This window comes from Megascapheus bottae, chromosome 23 (assembly GCF_031878675.1).
Source record: "Megascapheus bottae isolate mThoBot1 chromosome 23, mThoBot2.hap1, whole genome shotgun sequence".
NCBI classification, from domain to species: Eukaryota; Metazoa; Chordata; class Mammalia; order Rodentia; family Geomyidae; genus Megascapheus; species Megascapheus bottae.
Window position 1 is genome coordinate 5,187,795 of NC_143531.1, and position 20,584 is coordinate 5,208,378.

Below are 20,584 nucleotides of genomic sequence, written 5' to 3' on the forward strand. Positions count from 1 at the left end.
AAATATCTTCCCCACCTCTTCCTTTCTGTTTCCCCATCAGTCCTTTTTGTTCAGTCAACCTTCCTCTTCCCTGGACCACTAACATGCTTTCCTCACCAACAATCTCCTGCCCAGAGTGCCTTTCTACACACCATCAACTCTAGAGCCAGAGGGATTTGTAAAGCACATTAATCTAGTTTGGACTTAGCTTAAATCCTTTTATAGATTCAATTGCTCCTATTTTATATTTTAAGCTCTTTAAGGCCTTCATTTCTAAAATTTCTCCCCCCCACCAATCCCTCTGTCCCATTCCTATACTAGTTACTATTCCCTAAATGTGATGTGGTTGTTGTTTGCAGGTGGCTTTACTCCTGCTGCCTCTATACTTACCCCCTTCCATAAGGGCATCTCCACAGATGTTTTCTTCTTTTCTCCTTTTGTCCATTACGGGGCTTGAACTCTGAGCCTCACACTTGGCTATTTTGCTCAAGGTTGATGCTTTAGCACTTGAGCCATAGCTCTACTTCCAGCTTTTTTTTCTGGATATTTGGAGATTAGAGTCTCCCAGACTCTGCCTGGGCTGGCTTTGAATCTCAGTCTTCAGATCTCAGCCTCCTGAGTAGCTACGATTACAGGCAAGAGCCAGAGCATAACATTTCTGTAAACTGTTTTAGTCTTTGACCATCTTTTCTCTGAGGCTTACTTCTATCTCCTTTCTCCCTAAACCAGTGCAGGCTTTATATCATGTACTACCCTGCCGGCACAGTTGTGCCAGAGACTGGGTTGAGGTGGCTTGCTGGTAGAATGTTTGCCTAGCATGCACAAGACTTTCTAAATTGTATATTATATGCCACACAAATAAATAAAACATATCAAATGGACAAAGACATAATCAAATATACCTAAAGCAGAAAAAGTACTTACATGTTTGCTTAAAAAGTGTTTTAACACATATACTTAGAAGATATATTTTTTAGCTTGGCACATAAAAATGATATATATTTAGCCCGCACATGTTGTTCTGAAGTATGTACACCTTATGGAAAGCTAACTCTGGCTCCTTGTAAATGTTCATCTCATGAAGTGAATGGCAAGCTGTAGGTTTCATCTGCAGAATTCTGTTGTTGGCTGGGAGGAGGAATGTTTTCAAAGCGTGTCTTTGATGACTGAATCTTTCTTGCTTTAAGCTTCTTTGTTCTTTCAGTTCTTATATGGGCAACCAAACTATCATACTATGGATAAGCTTTCTGTAATATATGCCGTTGTCCAGTCTTTATTTCTGTGTCATAGATACCTTAGTACCTTAGTATACTAATAAGTTTGTTTTTTGGTTCTGGACATGATCTTATTTCTTCTAGGCAGAACCTATTCTACTCAGGACCTTATTTCCTTACAGCAAGCCCTGTATCACAGAGCTATAACCCCAACCCAGATACCTTAGTCTTTTGTCACCATGGGTCTTCATATCTAGCTCCTTTGGTGGGCCTTTCTTTCTAACAGTGTAGTTTCTCTAGTATCTTTCTATCATAATAGCAAATGCTAACCATTGGCTTGCATTTCTAACATACCCACCTTTCTATGAATTCTATTGGCTGTGGTTTTGTAATTCTTGTGTTATGTAGTACATTAATCCGTTTCACAGTTTTACTGAGTGAGCAAATACTTGTGATATAACAGCAAATAAAATAAACCTGAATTATGTAAGGGACGGCACATTAAGTAACTGGACCATTATATTCATACAGGAAGTTGGAGGTGATAAGGAAGCATGGGGAGATAGGGAATCTTCCCAGAGGGAACAACCAGAAGATGACTGAAAGTCAGCCAGGTTGAGAGGCAGTTTGCCAGGGCTGTCAAGACATGGAGATGGCTGGGTGGAGAAAGTGGACAGAGAAGGCTGCACCTTGAGGACAATGACTTTAGACTAGAATAGTGAGGTGTCACTGAGGGCATAACCCTTAGCTAGGTAAAGTTCTAACACAGTGTATGCTGTAGAAAAAGGTTCACTGTGCATTCAGAAGTGTGGAAGGAACTGGGGGTGGGGACACTGCTCTGGAGCAGCAGAGTTTCTCAGTTTCTGTACCATCCACACCTGAACCAACTCATTGTGTGTGCGTGTGTACATGTGTGCATCGGTACTGAGACTTGAACACATGGGCAGGACATTCTTGCTTTTTTGCTCATTCAAGGCTGGTGCTCTGCAACTGAGCCATAATCCACTTCCAGGGTGTTTTTATTTTTCCTGCTAGTTCCTTGGAAATGAATGTCTCATGTACTTTTCTTTCTTGAGATCCTCAGAACCCAGCCTCTTGAGTAGCTAGGATTATAGGCATGAGCCAATGCCCAGCTATGACATGGTTGTCATCAGATTTCATTTGCTAATAACAGATTGCTTTGTAATGGAAAGGGGTATCAAGCAGCAAACAGAATATTGTACTTAGGACTTTGTGGTCCATAGAGATGTCCTATCCGCACAGGACCATCCCATCACCTATTGCTACCTTTCTAGTTCCAGAGAACCATCTGTACTACCTCCAGGACATGCAGAGATGTGTTGTTTCGCACAGTAAACTGTAATGTAGGAGAGACTAGGAGATGGAGCTTCCAAGATTATTGAAAAGGAAAGGCTGACTGGCTTGGAATTAGTGTTAAGGAATTCAGTCCCTACTCTCTACCACTGTATTAAAGACAACTTGATGATTTCACACACTTTTGTCTTGGCAGTAAACATGGTGACTTCATTCTCCCTGCATGACATCCCTTCCTGCTAAAATCCCCCTACTTGTCTGATTCTCTTTATGTTTGTTCACTATCAGAAAAGGCAGTCATATAGCCAGTGAAACACTGTGGACAATGCAGATAACAGTGATTCAGTTCTCTCTGCCCAGGAAGCATTCCAGTGGCACTCTAGACTTTGTAGTCTGACCCCATCCACTCTGGAGGATTTCTGCTCTTGTTACTTTCGATATAGCCTCTCCATGCAGTTCCAGTTCCTTCCCCTGCCCCAAGCTCTGATCTTTCAAGCTCTCTCAGGCAATCTGTGCCTCTGCCTGGACCCTCATCCTGCCTACTATTTAAAACATCCCTGCTTTTCTTCAGGATGCAGCCCAAGAAATCCTTTTGTGTGTGTGTGTGTGTGTGTGTGTGTGTGTGTGTGTGTGTGTGTGTGTGTGTTTATGTGCATGTGTGTGTGTAAGTGTAAGAGAGATGGTCCTGGGGCTTGAACTCAGGGCCTGGCTAGCATCTACCCCTTGAGCTACAGCTCCACTACTGGCTTTTTGGGTAGTTTATTGGAGATAAGAGTCCTGCCTGGGCTGGGTTCAAACCACCATCCTCAGATCTCAGCCTCCTGAGTAGCCAGAATTATAGGCAAGAGTCACTGGCGCCTGGCTTGTTGCAGGTTCTTATAGTGCATGTAATTATTTCAGCTGGAATGTTTTTGCATTACTGTGTAGATCTCCTGCTGTTGTCCAAAATAATACAGAGGAAAATACAAGTGTGCATGTAATTATGATATGAATATATTAAGTGATTCATTAAAATAAAAATCTATCAAAATCAACCAAGGAAGGCAGAGAGCAGGGTCCAGAGAGAGAGAGACGATTGCTCTAGGCATAGGAGATGTTAATGTAGTAACACCAAGTTAGACATTCATGGCTCTAGAACATGGAGTATCCTGTGAGAGTGTCAGCTATAAGGTAGCTACTCAGACTCAAGTCTGTGATTGCAACGCCTATGTTTTTCTCACATTGCTGAATTTGAGGTTTAGAAATCACAAAAAGCTGTTAAATGAAATATTAAAACTAATAAGCGTGGGTGATTCACGCTTGTAATTCCAGCTACTCAGGAGGCTGAGGTCTGAGAATCCTGGTGTAAAGCCAGTCTAGGCAGACAGATCCAAGACACTCTTGTTTCCAATTAACTAGTAAAATACCGGGAGTGGAAAGTGGGAGATACTGGAAATGGTGTCGGTGGTAGATCACCAGCCTTTGGGGGAATAAGCTTAATGAGGATGAGTTCAAGCCCCAGGATGGGCACCAAAAAAAAAAAAAAAAAAAAAGGTAAATGTGGACCAGGCTGGGGCAAAAGCAAGCATGGAATTTGAGAGAGCGAATAGAATTGTGTTTTTGTCTTTTTTTTCCCCCTCCTAAGAGGCGAAAGGGGCTTCCCCATCTTCCCCATTATTGCCAAGAGAGGAAGCTATGTGCTCTGTCAAAGCCTCTTTCCCTATACCCATGGGGCTTTAAATCCCTGCATCCCAAGCCTGCTGATTTTTCTACCCTCCCATCATTGCCCAGAAGAAAGGAGAGAGACACTGGGAACCTTTTTAGGATCTCTTGAAGAGATGCTTGTGACAATAGAGCTGCCAGTATCCTCACTTAACTGCAGACGAGCCAGCTTGAGCAGTGCCCAGACGTTTGTCCTGGGAATGAGGATGTGCTCAAGGATCTGCAGAGGATTGCTGGGCAACCCCACACAACCCTCCAGTCTCTGGGTACCCCAACCCAGAGCCTTTTCGGTGGTCCCTTTAGTCCCCTGGCATTTCTCACCATGCAATCCTGCTGCCTCTCTTTCAGTTTTTATTTGGGGATTTTTAAGATGATTCTTTCTTGGGGTACTGGGGCTTGAACTCAAGGCTTCATATGTGTTCAGCAGGTGCTCTACAAATTAAGCCATACCACCAGTCCTTTTCACTCTGGTTATTTTTCAAATAAGGTCTTGCCCCCCACCATTTCTATTCCCTCCTGCCAGGCTGGCGTGGTATATTTATATGTTCCACAGTGGTTGGCATAACAAGTGTGCAGCCACACCCAGATTTTTCTGATGAGGTAGGGCCCCATGAACAGGCTGATGGGGAGCCATGACCCTCCCCACCTGACCCCAGCGTCCATGCAGTAGGGATGACAGGGTTGAGCCACTGGAGCCCAGCTCTTTCCTCCTCAGGGCCATTATTACGATCAAATAACTATGCCAGAGCCTGGCATCCATGGGCCTATCAGTCATGGTTGAAGCAAGTTGGAAGGATGCCTCATCGCAGCCCAGCATTCCCCTCTTCCTTTTCCCATGATGCACCTTCATTTTATGGTTGTTTTTCTTTTTCTTTTCTTTGTGGTGCTGGTCCTAGGGCCAGAACTCAAGGCCTGGGCACTGTCCCTGAGTTTTTTTGCTCAAGGCTAGTGCTCTGCCCCTTTGAGCTACAGCTCCATTTCTGGCTTCTTGGTAATTAACTGGAGAGAAGAGTCTCACAGACTTTTCTTCCCCAGGCTGGCTTGGAAACAGGATCCTCAGATTTCAACCTCCTGAGAAGCTAGGAGCCACCGACACCTGGTGTCTGTCTGCATTCTAACATGCTTCTAAGCCCATGCCCTTCTCTTGCAGGTATGGTGAAGCCAGCTGGGCCTTTGGGGGCCACCAACCCTGGGGTGGTGCTACCTCCAGGCGCTCCACCTCCTGGACCCCACCAGTTTGGCCAGAATGGAGCTCATGCTTCAGGCCACCCTTCCCAGAGGTGAGCAAAGTAAATACCAACCCTCATCTGAATAGTCTGTCCTAGAAATACATTCTAAACATCCATGTTGGTTGTTTAACCTTTTCGTGATATCTTTATCTTTGAACAGATCTACTGGACTCCTGCCCTAGGAAACAAAGCAGTTAGAAAAATTAGGAGGAAAGTATTAGTAAATACAAATATATAAATATAGTAGTCCTAATCTATATTTAAAAACATATAAAAATAACTTGTCAATACTGCTCATTTTGGTTTGGGGTTATAGTCAATTATTTTAATTACTTCAGATGGCACTAACTTATTTATTTTCCTTATACCTTGTATTCCTAGAGTCCTCTACAGATCTGAGCTCAATGCCAGTGAGAGTTCACTAAGTCATTTTCAGTAAACTCATAATGGGGTGGAATCTGTGGTTTGATGTGGAAGATCAAACCCAGATGCCAGCGAGTGTTTCTTGATTGATGGGGCTGCTCTAAAAGCAATAGAAGAATACAACTATGTATGTTTGTATTTGTAACTAAGAGAGGGAGAAGTTAAGAGGCAGGCCCCAGAGAAACCAAGGTGTGAGATGCTGCATCCCCCAGGGACTGTCTTCGGGGACGGAGGTGGCACTCTACCTTCCCCATTGGAAAGCCTGCCATTGTTTGTCCTGGGAGCACTTGCCACTAACCACACCATAGTTCCAGGCAGCATTTACGTGGGAGCCCAAGGATTATCTGCAGCAGTATCCCCAGTTTGTTAGGTTGGAGCGGTGACAGGCAGGAATCGCTCTGTAGCATGATCCCAGGCCCTGCACGCAATGAAGCTGTCCAGCTGCTCTTGAAGGAGTCAGTAGTTCTTGCTAATAAGAAAACTCCTGGGGGATCTTTTTTTGTAAAATGCCAAGTTAATCTGTCCCCTGGACATTTGAATTTGACACTTCCTAGTCTTGGAAATGGTTGTGAGGAGAGGGAAATGTGGGCTACACAGGGCAGGGCTAGTTTGGTGGAAGTGCGATTGTAGTTTGAGCCTAGAGCAAGAAGTCAGAGGACTTTAGCCAGAAGCTGAGAGACAAGAGTGGGAGAACCCAGAGACTACTTCTGCTTCCAGAAACAAACCACCCGTGAGGTTGGTGGGAGTGCCTTTCTTCATTTATAAAACAAGGTAACCAGATTTCTCAGTCCAGAAGTAAAGGAAAGAGAATCTGGGAATAGTTCATTGAGAATTTCCTAGCAGCTCGGATTAAAAGAAAAAAGAAGTGTGCAGCTGGGAGCCGGAGGCTCGTGGTGGCTCGTGCCTATAATCCTAGCTGCAAGCAGAGGCCGAGATCTGAATATTGCAGTTGAAAGCTAGCCTAGGCAGACTGATCAGAGGGACTCCTGTTTCCAATTAAGCAGTAGAGTCAGTTGGAGAGGGAGGGTTCAGATGGTAGAGCGCCAGCCAGTGAAGAAAAACTGAATGAGAGAGTGAGGTCCTGAGTTCAAGCCTCAGTGCTGTCTCTCTCTCACACATACACACACACAGGCACACAAAATAGTTTGTACTTTAGAACGTTATGCAATGTCACACTAGCAGTTCCCTCAAGCTACTATTTGCTGTGTTTCTGGTTAGCATCATTTTCTCGTGCTTGATTTTTATTTGATATCATTTTGATTTTGTCTGTCTTAGCCCAGAGAGCAGTGGAGGCACAAACCATGTAGCCTGGGTGTGGGGTCTCTCTCATCCAGGTTCGTTCGTGTTCTCTCTCTCTCCCTCTCTCTCTCCCCCCTCTCTCTTTCTCTCTCTCTTCCTCTCCCCCCCCTTCTCTGTCTCTGTCTCTTTCTTTTCTCTGTCATGGGACTTGAAGCTTGGGCACTGTACCTGAGCTCTTCAGCTCAAGGCTACCACCCTATCCCTTGAGCCACAGTACCACTTCAGGTTTTCTGGTGGTTAATTGGAGATAAAAATCTCATGAACTTTAGTGCCCAGGCTGGCTTTGAACCATGGTCCTCAGATCTCAGCCTCCTGAATTGCTAGGATTACAGGTGTTAGCTTCTGGTGCCCAGCTTCCTCTAGGTCTTTATAGGTATATTTATTGATTTTTTTGTGCAATGACAAAATCTCTTATGACATCTTCCTCAGAATGTGTTGTATTGTTAAGCCATGCACTATAGCGCTTTGCCAGTGTGTCATGGTTGGCTCAGCATAGTGATAGCAATTTTGATGATTGTACCTACAAAGTGGCCTTGAACTGTACATGACCCCCATTACAGCACCTGGGCTGCATCCATACTAATAGCATTTTTTTTTTAGCTGTGGAAACCATATCACTGGATGGAAGGTCCAAGGGCCATAGCTTGTCTTTCCTTACAGCTCAGCCCCAGGACAGCTCAGTTGGAGAATCTGCTTATGTCATAGCTCTAGGGTGGCACAGGTGGCTTTTGTCTCCTTTCTTCCACTAATCAGTTGGTTCAACTAGAATTCTGACCTGATCGGGTTTGAAAAAAATGATAAAATCATGGGGAAAATGTCAAGTGTTTCAGGCCCAGTCTCCTTGGGCACCTGTTACATTGCCCTCAGGGGTCTCGTTTCTGTGGATATAGTACAGTGCTAGAGCAAAGGGCTCTGTGGCAGTGCTGGTGAGTCACCCTGTCTGATGGCAGAGGGTATCAGAGGCAGTGCATAACCAGCCCTCCCTCCCTCCCTCCCTCCCTCCCTCCCTCCCTTCCTTCCTTCTTTCCTTGCTTTTGTCCCTCCCTTCCTCCTTTCTTCTTTCCTTTTTTTTTTTTTTTGCCAGTGTTGGGGCTAGTACTTTACCACTTGAGCCACAGCACCACTTCTTGCTTTTTCTGTGTATGTGGTACTGAGGACTTGAACCCAGGGCTTGATGCATGCTAGGCACTACTCTACATTCCCAGCCCCCCCCACCTTTTTCCTGTTTGGTGCTGGAATTGGGACTTAAACTCAGAAGAGCCTTGCACTCTTGCTTGTTTTCTTCTACTCAAGGCACTTGAACTATCACCTTCACTTCCAATGTCACTTCCTCCCACCAAATTTATAAGGAATCAAAGTCAGTTAGCTAATTATAAATAATCTATTTTGACCAAGAAATGGTGAATTGGAAGAGTACTCGGCTTCCAGATTGCAGCTGGTAGCTGTGAAATTATCAGGAAAGTGTTTGCAATGGAAAAGGGGGAACAATGAAAAACAGTTGCTGTCTCCCCTTCCCTCCCTCCCTCCCTCCCTCCTCCTTTTCCTCCCCCTGTCCCCTGTTCCCCCATTCTTCTTTCCCTCTCTCCCATTCTTTTTTCCTTCTCTTCCCTCTGTCACTCCTTCATACTTCCCTTCCTTCTCACAGCCCTTAAGGTGGAAAGGTAAAAGGGCTAAACTCCCATCTTTATCCTCATTCCATTAAGAAGGAGGCTTCAGTCCCCAGCTCCTGAAACTGTTACATTGGAAATCCTTGAGTTATATATAAATGGGACCTTCAAGCCACACAAGTACCTTGTCTCCAGTAGTAATAAATTTAAGCAAATCTTTCATTTCTTTCCAAGTCTATTTCAAACTTTAAAATGGTAAATGTTTGAAGTTCAAGGTAATAGAGATAGTAACCTTAAACAAAGGTTTAAGATTAAATTGAGACTCAGTTTTCATGTTTTATTATTCATCTGATGATAATTTTAGTAACTTCTTTTGATGGTGATTCTTGTTCTTTTCTGGAATTCAATGGAATCATAAAATACATTATTGAAAGCTGGGACCTTGTGGCTCACGCTTGTAATACTAATTACTCTGGAGGCTGAGATCTGAACAACATGATTTGAAGTCAGCCCCTGCAGGAAAGACCTAATTTACCACCCCAAAACTGGAAGTAGAACTATGATTCAAAGTGGTAATTTGCTAGTCTTGGAACAAAAAAGCTCAGGCACATGATTGCAAAAAGACAAATATATATATATATTTGTATATATAGTTTATATATATATATATATGAATATCAGCCCCCAACCAACCCAGATTCTTAATTTTCGTCACATTATGTTTAGAGCAGGAAAGAGGTTTTATTCTGTTCTGCCCACAGCTCACTTTTACAGTTTCATAGCTGGGCACTACTGAATTAAGTATCTTGACTGTTACCACATTCCAAGTATGGGGCTTATCTGTGGGGAAACTGAGATTCTTATCTAAACCCTTGACATCCTTTTGGTCAGCATAAATCAAATTCATAGAGTAATGGAACTGGAATGGTGGACAGTATATGTAAAACAAGGAGAAACATCATGACTGTGATTGGACTGAGGCTCTCAGTTCTAAGCCAGACTGGGCAGGAAAGGCCATGAGACTCTTATCTCTAATTAACCTCGAAAAAACCAGAAGTAGCGTTCAAGTGATAGAATACCAACTTTGATCAAAAAACTCAAGGACTGTGCCCAAGCTGTAACTTCAAGTACCAGCACAAAACAAACCAAAGCAGCCCCCAACTTTACTTCTCAGTATGTTTTCCAGGGAATGTTCTGCTTGCTTCAGATTACGGTACATATGACATTTTATTTAAAAACTGGATAGAGTGTAAGCAGAGTTAGCTTAAGATAAAGCCACAAAACATTTAAAGTGTGTGTGTGTGTGTGTGTGTGTGTGTGTTGCCAATCATAGGGCTTAAACTAAAGGCCTGGGTGCTGTCCCTGAGCTATTTTGCTCTAGGCTAGCACACTACCACTTTGAACCACAGTGCCACTTCTGGTTTTCTGGTAGTTAATTGGAGATAAGAATGTCATGAATTTCTCCTTCAATCTTGGCTTTGAACTGCCATCCTCAGATCTCAGCCTCCTGAGTAGCTAAGATTATAGGCATGGGTCACCAACACTGGGTTTTGTTTTTTGCTTTTGCTTTTGTTCAAAGCTAAAGTGCTGTCATGTGGGCCATTCTTCCTTGGCTTTTTGCTTTTTTTTTTTTTTTTTCCAGTCCTGGGCTTGAGCTCAGGGCCTGAGCACTGTTCTTGGACTTTCTCAAGACTAGAGCTCTACCACTTGAGCCTCAGCACCACTTCTGGCTTTTTTTTCTATGTATGTGGTACCGAGGAATGGAGCCTGGGTCTTTGTGCATGCTAGGCAAGCACTCAACCACCAGGTCAAACTCCCGGCCCCATGGCTTTTTGCTTTTTAACTGAAGATAGAGTCTCATGTTTTTTGCTGGGTTGGCTTTGAATTGGGATCCTCAGATCTCAGCTTCCGAATAGCTAGGATTACAGGTGAGAGACCCTGACAGCATTTAGTTTTCTTGTTTTCTCTTTTATCAATCCATATGTTTTGTATATACAAATCATGGTGGGCTCAGATTGATTTCTCAAGCCAGCTCTGTGTCTCAAAGCAGAAGTTCTCTTGTTTTTCTACCTTGACATACTGAACATACGCTACATATCGATTGGTATCCCTTGAACCTTTTGAGCTCACAGCAAGATCAAACATGTGGTATGTGGTACTGAGTGCCACATAACAACGTTCTTCTTTGGTTTTATAAGTTATTGACATTTATTGTATATGATTTGCTGTAGAAACTTGATGATATTCTATTCCTTCCATCTCTTCGAATCTCTCTTAGATTTCCAGGCCCTCCATCTGTCAACAACGTGGCACCCTCTTTTGCACCATACCAGCCCTCCACACAGCCATCTTGTCCATCTCCTGTGGCTACTTCGTCTGTCACCCATCTAGGCACTCAGCTCAGTGCTATGCAGATCAACAACTATGGTAATGTGTTCATTGATAGCTGCAGGTGTTTGAGGGGTTCTGTGTGTATATGTGTGGGTGTGTGTGTGTGACAGAGACAGAGACAGACACATTTGGCCTCAAACCCAGGATCTCACACATGGTAGAAAAGCATTCTCTCATTGATGTACATACATTCCCACACCTTGTGAATATTTTTTTCCTTTGAAACTATTTTTTAAAATTATCTTTAAATAGTTGTACAAATGAGTCTCAGTGCAACACGTGGCTTTTTGAATACTATGCATCTTGATCTCTCACAATTCCTTGTGATTATTATTAATAATTATTATTGCCAGTCCTGGGGCTTGAACTCAGATCTTGATCACTATCCTTGGGTTTTCTCAAGGCTTGCACTCTACCACTTGAGCCACAGCACCACTTCCGGCTTTTTCTATGTATGTGGTACCGAGAAACCAAGCCCTGGTTTTTGTGCATGCTAGGCAGGCACTCTACCACTGAGCCAAACTCGTGGTCCCTCCTTCTGATTATTTTTAATGAGAAAGATTGTCTTTGTTTTTTAAGTAGATGTAAATCTGGGATGCCATATTGAGATACTGTTCTAAACATTTTTGTGGTGGGAGGGGGCGGGGGGCTAGGGGTGTCCTGGAGCTTGAACCCCAGGCCTGGGCACTCTCCTTGAGCTTCTTTTACCCAAGGTTAGTGCTTTACCATTTGAGCCACAGCTCCCCTTCTGGCTTTGTGGTGGTTACTTGGAGATAGAAGTCTCCCAGACTTTCCTGTGTAGGCTGGCTTTGAATTGTGATCCTTAGATCTCAAGACTCCTTCATAGCTAGGACTCTAGAAACCAGCCACTGGCATCCACTCATTTTAGACAATTTTTTATGTTGGTTGTGGTGCTTAAACTCGGGGCCTGGGTACTGTCCCTGAGCTCTTTTGCTCAAGGTTGATGTTCTACCACTTTGAGCCATGACACCATTTCTGGTTTTCTGGTGGTTAATTGGTGATAGCATCTCCCACTTTCCTGCCCATGCTGGCTTTGAACTAGGATCCAGCCTTCCAAGTTGCATGAGCCACCAGTGCCTGGCCCTCGACATTTTTATATAAATGATTTGCAATATGCATGACTGTAAATAACTTCTTCTGGTCACTTTCTTCAAGGTAATTGAAGAACTGTCAGAATACCTTACATTCTGTGCTAGAACAATTAAAAACATGCTTGTTTCACAACTAGACATAACAGTGGAATTATTTTAAGAAATGCAAAGATAGTTTCAAAAAAGTGTTGTTTGTTTTAGGTGCCCTGAAGTGAAAATAGAATTCTTCTATGTTCAGAGCTTAGGCAAATAATCAAATCTCAGCAGTGTTGAGGCAGAAGGGAAGAGTTAGATAACTGAGATATCTGAGTTGGCTCAGTTATCAGTAGCAGTGCTCTGTATTCTAGTAGTCAGAGAACTCTCCACTGCCTAACTGAGAGTCAGCTGTTTCCCTACGTGTTGTAGAAATCTCTACTGTGTAACCTCAGCCAGCTGTTTCCCTTAGAGTTTTAGAAATAAAAGTATTCTGGAGTACTATCTTTATACTCTACTGATTTCAAAATAGGCTTAAAAGAGCAGCTGAAGTGTATTTAATCCAAGGGAGAGAAATACAGCTTGGTTTTCCAGCTATTTCTAACAGGATTGGAAAGTGGAGACTATCTTTTCTAGTGACTTTCACCTGCTCCTGAAGCTCCTGGATAAAAATGCACATAAGTGACTGAAGGCATAAGTTCCCCAAAGTTTGTGGTGTTATTACTTTCTAGCTTTTGTGCCAGATTGTGCCAAATACAGATAACTAATATGTAGATCATATAAAGGTATTGCAACTGAGTTAAAAATTCCCTAGTAAGTCTTTGACTAAAATTGTGCTTTTTAAATTTCCCATTTGAATAAAATGCTACAGAAAACATTGGTATTTTATTCTGAGTGAAGATTTCATTTTGTGGCCAGACAAAAGAAAAGTGGCCAGGCACCAGAGGCTTATACCTATAATCCTAGCTACTTAGAAGACTGAGATCTGAGGATCATAGTTTGAAGCCAGCCCAGGCAAGAAAGTCTAGGAGACTCTTATTTCCAGTTAACCAGTAAAAAGTCAGAAATGGAAGTGTAGCTCAAGTGCTAGCTTTTTCACTCAAGGGGCAGTGTCCAGTCCTTTAGTTCAGGCCTCAGTATTGGCACACACACCCCAAAATGATTTGCACGCCTGCCTTCTAGCTCTTGTCCTAGAAATTAAGTACTTAGACAGCATCAGAGTTGAGAAACTCGGCATTGATTTGAATGGTTCTCTTTCTACAGGATCGGGCATGACTCCCCCCACCCAGGGGTCCCCTGGACCTCTGTCAGCCACATCATTCCAGGGTCCCCCACGACCTCCACAGCCATCCATCTTGCAGCCTGGCTCTCAGATTCTGCCACCACCCCCCACCGTGCTGAATGGGCCTGGCGCCCCACCTCTGCCTCCTGCTGCTCACAGGCAGGATGGGCTCCCCGGGCCCACGCCTATGAATGCCCAGTACCAGCCTCCACCGCCACCAGGGCAGACCCTGGGTGCTGGCTATCCACAGCAAGGTAAGGTGCAGGGTTACCTAGGAGCCAGAACTGGAAGGCTGGCTTTGAACCCCTGTCACTTACTTGTCTGGAAAGGTAGATTGTTTATTTGTTTTTTGCCAGTCCTGGAGCTTGAATTCAGGGCCTGAGCATTGTCCTTTTTTGCTCAAGGCTAGCTTTGTACTGCTTGAGCCACAACACCACTTCTACCTTTTTCTGAGTATGTGGTACTGAGGAATGGAAAACAGGGCTTTGTGCATGCTAGGCAAGCACTCTACCACAAGGCTATGCTCCCGGCTGCTGGTAAGGTAGTTTTTAACTAGCATAGATAGAGCAAAGGAAAGAACTGCAGAGATTCCCACTTCACTTCTATTTGAATGAAAATAAAGTGTACTTGATCAGCCAGTATCATCAGCGAGTCTCAAACCTTGGGATTTGATAGCCATTTCTTCTTCTTTTTCCTTTTTTCACTCAAGCAGCCAACTATGGCCCCCAAATGGCAGGCGCACAGCTCTCCTACCCAGGAAGCTTCCCCACAGGACCCTCACAGATGGCTGGACCCCCACAGCCGCAGAAGAAACTGGATCCTGACTCCATCCCCAGCCCGGTAAGAGCTCTAGCCCCTTCCTCACTGTCCCATTTATTCACCATTACCGGAAACATTGTTAGCATTTTTCCTGCCTGTGCCCGGGCTGGTCAGAGCTTTCTGCCTCTAGACCTGTGGAGTGTCACACCCTCTAGACCTGTATGGTGTCACACGAGGGAAAGTGCTGCAGGGGTTTTTGGGAGAGAACTCAGCCCCATGGTGGTGAAGCCACAGTCAGGTGGAGAAAGACGACAGGTACAGGGTAGGGTGGAGGATTTGGGCTATTTTTGCAGATCGTCTTTTAGTCTATATTTATTTGAATACAGACTTGAAGATTTAAGATCAAGTGTTTAATAAGCTGCCTATCATTAGAAATCAGATTAACTGCTTTATTATAATCATATTTGTGATTTTTTTTTTTGTCTTTTACCTTTGCTTGGTACTAGGGATTGAACTTGAGGCCTCATGCTTACTAGGCAGGCACTCTACCACTTGAGCCACCGTATCACTCCTTAGTTCTTTCTGCAGTAGGATCTTCCTTTATTCTTGGGCCAGCCTGGATGGTGTCTACACTTTGTGCTTCCCCTGTAGCTGGGGTAGCAGATGTGTGCCACTGTGCTCTAACTAGTTGAGATGCAGTCTTTCAAACTTCCCGCCCTGCCCACCCCCATGGCTGACCTCAGTTATAATTCTTCATTTCAGTTTCTCCCAAGTAGCATGTATCTATAGGCCTAGCCACTCAGGAAGCTGAGATCTGAGGATCACCATTCAATGCCAGCCCAGGCAGGAGAGTTTGTGAGATTCCTAATTCCAGTTACCACTGTAAAGGGAAAAAAAAGTGGAGTTCAAGTGGTAGAGGGCTAGCCTTGAGCAGAAAAGCTCAGGGACAGTGCCCAAACTCTTGAGTTCAACTTCTAGGACTGGCACACACACACAAAAAAATCATGGACTTGAGATACTACCATGCCTGGATCTGGTCATTACATTTATGGTTTAATTTTATTTGATGATTCCAATTTAAAACTTAGGTGTTTCCATTAAGTTTACATTGGTTTTGTGTCTGTGTGACCACCCTGACATGGTCCAACACTCTGAGCCATGCCTCTCATTCTCAGGCATCTGTAGCTCCTGCAGGACTTTCACCTTTTTCCATCATATGATAAAATATGTTGCTTTCATCTTATCATTCTGACCGCATCATATTAGAGGTTCCCTGAGGCTCTCAGGCTCTGAAACTTTCCCTCTCTCCTGACATCTGCTCTTCAAGTCAACACCACTAGAATGAACTTTCAGTACAGTGCCATCCACATCTGTTCAGCGCTTCTTTCGGACTTCCTGGGTCTTAATCTCTCAGAGAGAAAGCTAGTTGCCTAGGCTCTCTAGGGGATTCGTAGACACACTACCTGGGAGCTCTAGATAACTCTAGTCGACTCCCTGACTCTCATGGCTTTAACTAAGGATGTGGATATTTCTAGTCCCAGACCTTGCCCCTAATATCCAGATCCAATCTCATCATTCCTAGCATCTTGCCAAAAATCTTTGAGTCATTATTGAGTCTCAGTTTTACATCTCACAGGTAGTTCTTTAACCAATTCTGTCCTATTCTTCATTCATCCTGGTGTAAGACTCCACATTATTGTAAGAGTCTTGTACCTGCCCTCCTTGTTCCTCCCATAATGTAGCTAGGAGCCAAGGGGTGTGTATTCCCGTCCTGTCAGGTCAGGTTCTGGCTCAGAGTAGACCCGGACATCATTCTTCTACTGAGATATTCTCATAGTAGCTTGTGGGATCTGACATCATTTCTCACCCCTGGCTCCACCATGTCCCCTTCCTTTACTCATCAAATGCAAGTGCATGTGTCCACATGAGTACCTGACTTGGTTTCTTCTGTCCTCTGAGCTCCAGCCACCTGCCTTGTACAAACAAGCATAGGGTGCCCCTGGCCCCACGAATCTGGCATCTGGCATTTCCTTTGGTGGAATGGTTTTCTCTAGACCTTTGCAGGGCCTGGCTCATGCCTTCATGTCTTCATTGCTCACCCCAGCCTCTGGGTCTCTCCATCCACACTACTTATAGCTCTATAATAGAGGGCTATTATTCATGCATTTGTTTATTTATTGACTGTTTTCCCCACTGCAGTGTCAGCTCCATGTGTCAGCAAGAAGTTGGTTGCATCCACTGCTACCTGATTTATAGAATGCATTCATGTATTTGCTTAAGGAGTGAAGAAAGGAAGGAATATCACCAGAGAAGCAGGAAGTAGTCCCTGCAATGATTTAACATAGACCCTTCAGACACGCTCACACAAATCAGTCCCCCATTTATTTTTTATTTTAAAGTAATGAAATAGCTATGCCAGATGGCGCTTGTTCCTATTTCCAAAACATGTTTTTGCTAATGACATAAACTTTTCATTTTGGAAACAAAGATGCCATACTCCAATCCTCAGCCTACATGCTTTTTCAGCCCTCTGGATGGTGACTTCAGCCACATTTTGGAAGTGAGACAGCTAACAAAATCAGAACTTGCCAGAAATCATCCCTGCTGTCTGTCCTGCATCTGGAGGATGTCATTCCGAAGCTGCACTTGCTGAGGCTCTTTCTGTCACCACCTCTGAATCCATATAGTTCGGCTTTGAGTAAGCCAGCCTTCCTTACTGAGGCTCACATATCTTAGTTTATTTCTCCTTTATCCTTCTTGTTCATTTATCTTGAGAACCATTTGTTTTTGCTTTCTTCCCTGGAAATTATCTCTAAGTATTGGTACAAAGAGGTTTCAGTTCAACGTGTCAGTTTATGTGCACATTGTCTCTTGATAACCGTCAACCCCTCCATACTTCTCCCCATCTCCTCAAGCTTCCTGGCTCCATTTTCACTTATGTGCGTTGACTATTACAACTGTATTCACCTACCCATCCTCTCTCCATTGATCTGCACTCCTCCCCCCTCATATTCTTTTTATCTTTGAGTCTTTGTATAAAGGAGTTGTCATTCAACAAAACAGTTAATGAACACAGTGTGTCTTGATCAATGTCATTTCTTTCGACATTCTCACCCACCCCTCCCAGCCCATCCTTCCCTCACTTTTCCTAATGTTCGGGTCATATGTATTGACATTTTTGGCCATTTATCAAAGAAGTTTATATATGCAATACATTTTGGTCTGTGTCATCCCTTCATCTTCACTCCCCTTCAACCCACTCCTTTTCTTATATTTCTGTCTGGTCAACGGAGTTACATCATAGAACCCCACCTCTATATATACTATACATTTCTAACTCTATTTTATGAACTATACTGCATTCATAGAAGATATGTGAAAGTGATTCTAGAAGCAAGTGTTGTGAAGAGAAAGCAGTCTATACCTTTGGGAAAGCATTGGCATCTAAGAGTTACTATCTTTTTTGCTAAACTCTAGATAACCAGTCACAGTGAGAATTACTACTGAAATGTCGGCTTATTGTTTCCCAGTAGCATGCATGTGCTCGTAAATATGACTGGCTCTGCTGTGTATTACCTACTTTTTTCCACTTTAATCCACTTTGCCAAGATGTAGAGTCATTTAGCAATGTAATACCACTACAACATTGTTTCTTTGGGGATAAGTTTTGTAAACTTAAGTTGGATATTTTACAAATAAACTTGGTGTGTTTGTGTATTTGTGAGCTAGTACTAGGGCTTGAACTCAGATTTCCACTGTCACTTGATTTCTTTTCCGTAAACTTTTCACTCAGTGCTGGCACTCTACCACTTGAGCCACTCCTACACTTCTGGCTTTTTGGTGTTTAATTGGAGATAAGAGTCTCTCAGATTTGTCTGCCTAAGATGTCTTTAGATTGTAATCTTCAGGTCTCAGCCTCCTGAATAGCTAGGATTACAGGGGTGAGTCAATAGCATTACAAAAACAAACATTTTAGAAATACAGTCTACTGAAGACTGACTATTGAATATATAGCTTCAATATTTTAGGCATATCTCTGAAAACCCTGGCTTTTACCTCAAATATTTGACATACTTTTGTTGGTTGAAGTGATTGTAATAGAGATTAATATAAAACTGTTGCTGAGTTTGAGTCAAGCCAATGAATAGTGTTCTGATTTTCCTACTCACCTCTTAGCGTGGCCTGTAGCAACTTTTGCATTCTATATCCTTAATTTAATAAGCATTCAAGCTCTGTGAATTTTGGCAGACAGACAAATAGGTATTTTTAAAGCCAGCCTACATCTGTTGCAAACATTTTGAGAAATCAATGCATGGGATGAATGGAAAAGGCAGAAGATACATTTTAGAATCTGGTGAAAGATAATATCTTTATGAATATCCCAATCTTCCCATCTTTCTGTAGACATCATTCTTGTCCCCACCTACTTTGCCTTTTCCCTTTTTTGCCTTCTTCCCTTTTCATCTTTCTGTTTGCTTCCTTTTCTCTTTTCTGGTTAAAAAAAAATAAGGAGATGAGAAGATAGGAAGCAAGATAATTAGGCTTTCTTCTTATTTTCTTCTTAATCCATACTGCATTTTGCTCATAATTTTCATTCCTGTAAACAGTTAAAACAGTTTTTTTTTTCCAGTCCTGGGCTGAAGCTCAGGGCCTGAGCACTGTCCTTGGATTTTTCTCAAGGCTAGAGCTCTACTACTTGAGCCTCAGCACCACTTCCAGCTTTTTCTAAGTATGTGGTACTGAGGAATTGAACCCGGGTCTTCATGCATGCTAGACAAGCACTCTACCACTAGGCCAAACTCCCAGCCCAAAACAAAATTTTTTTAACATAAAAATATTTTTAAATGTTTTATTGTGACTACATTATATTCACCAGATAGAAGGTACATAACTTCACAAACATTGATACCCTTTCTCATGACATGGTCCCCATTTCCCTCCCACCCAACAGTTTTTTAAGCCCTCATATATTATTTGTCAGTACATATTTATAGTACAATATGCTTCTAAATTATATAAAAAAAATTTGAGGACTTTGGCACCCATTGATTTCTATGCATTAGGCAGAAATCTGCATGCAGAGACTATACTATTCTTGTCTTTTAAGAAAGAAAGAGCTGAAGGCAAATTGAAGATGAAGAAGACTTTGGAAGAGAAAAACTAAGGCTTTTTTAGATCATGTATTTAGATAATTCCTTCTGAATTTTAATTTTAATTTAATTTAATTTAATTTTGCCAGTCCTGGGCCTTGAACTCAGGGCCTGAGCACTGTCCTTGGCCTGCTCAATGCTAGAGCTCTATCACTTGAGCCACAGCACCACTTCCAGATTTTTCTGTGTGTGTGGTACCAAGGAATCAAACCCAGGTCTTTGTGCATGCTAGGTAAGCACTTTAACACTAGGCCAAACTCCCAGCCCCTTGAATTTATTTATTTTTGTCTTAAAAGATTTCTTTCTATTAAAATACCTTTTAAAAAGCTTGTCTTAATTTACTTTACTGTGAATTTTAAAAATTCATTTACTTATTTGTTATATTTATTTTATTATTATTTTATTTATCACAATATTAAGGGTAGAACTCAGAGCCTTGTACAGGCCAGACAAATATTCTACTGCTGAGCTACATTCCTAGTTCCCAGAATTGTTAATCTTTTTGCCAGTCCTTGGGCTTGAACTGAGGGCCTGAACATTGTTCTTTGGCTTTCTAAAGGTTAGCGCTCTACCACTTAAGCCACAGCACCACTTCTGGCTTTTTTTGTATATGTGGTACCAACGTATTGTACCTGGGCCTTTGTGTGTGCTAGGCAAGCACTCTATCACTAGGCCAAACTCCCAGCCCCCAGAATATCTTTTTAAATGCTTACCTCTAGGCCCAGTAGAAAACTAAAGAAAAAGTTCTTCAGAGGGTCAGGATCAGAGCTCTGAATATGAGAGAAAACAACCGGAAAACTAGTGCCCTCATTTGGAAGTAAACAAACGTGAACCAGGTAGCTGTCTTTGAGACCTCCATCATGGGGTTAGAGGCATGGCTTATGGGGTTGGAAGCATGGCTCAGTTGGTAAGCGCTAGCCAATGACAAACAGGTACTGAGTTTGAGTCCCAGTCAGTCTCAGGACAAAACTCAAAGAAAAGATAATAATATGAAAGAAAGAGAAAGTATGTGTACGTACATATGTAGATCCCTATGTGTATGAAGGGAAAGGTGATAAAGAAGCAAAAGGGAGCATGAGTAGCTGGTGTGCACCCCTCTTTGCATGTTAAGATGAGTCCTCACTTTTAAGTTGCTCTTGGTATCCTGTTTC

The 20,584-nt window shown here is 42.8% G+C and overlaps 1 protein-coding gene across 4 annotated transcripts in view; it reads left to right on the forward strand.

Moving 5' to 3' along the window:
- Sec24d (SEC24 homolog D, COPII component) overlaps nt 1–20,584 on the forward strand; it is a 78,739-nt gene that overhangs the window by 5,030 nt on the left and 53,125 nt on the right. For 3 of the 4 annotated variants that reach the window (XM_090356649.1, XM_090356647.1, XM_090356646.1), the window contains exons 3-6: nt 5,359–5,488; nt 11,045–11,193; nt 13,506–13,778; nt 14,234–14,364. In XM_090356649.1, the coding sequence (XP_090212775.1) occupies nt 5,359–5,488; nt 11,045–11,193; nt 13,506–13,778; nt 14,234–14,364 (683 nt within the window). The remainder of the gene's footprint in view (nt 1–5,358; nt 5,489–11,044; nt 11,194–13,505; nt 13,779–14,233; nt 14,365–20,584) is intronic. The other variant, XM_090356648.1, reaches the window with a different exon arrangement.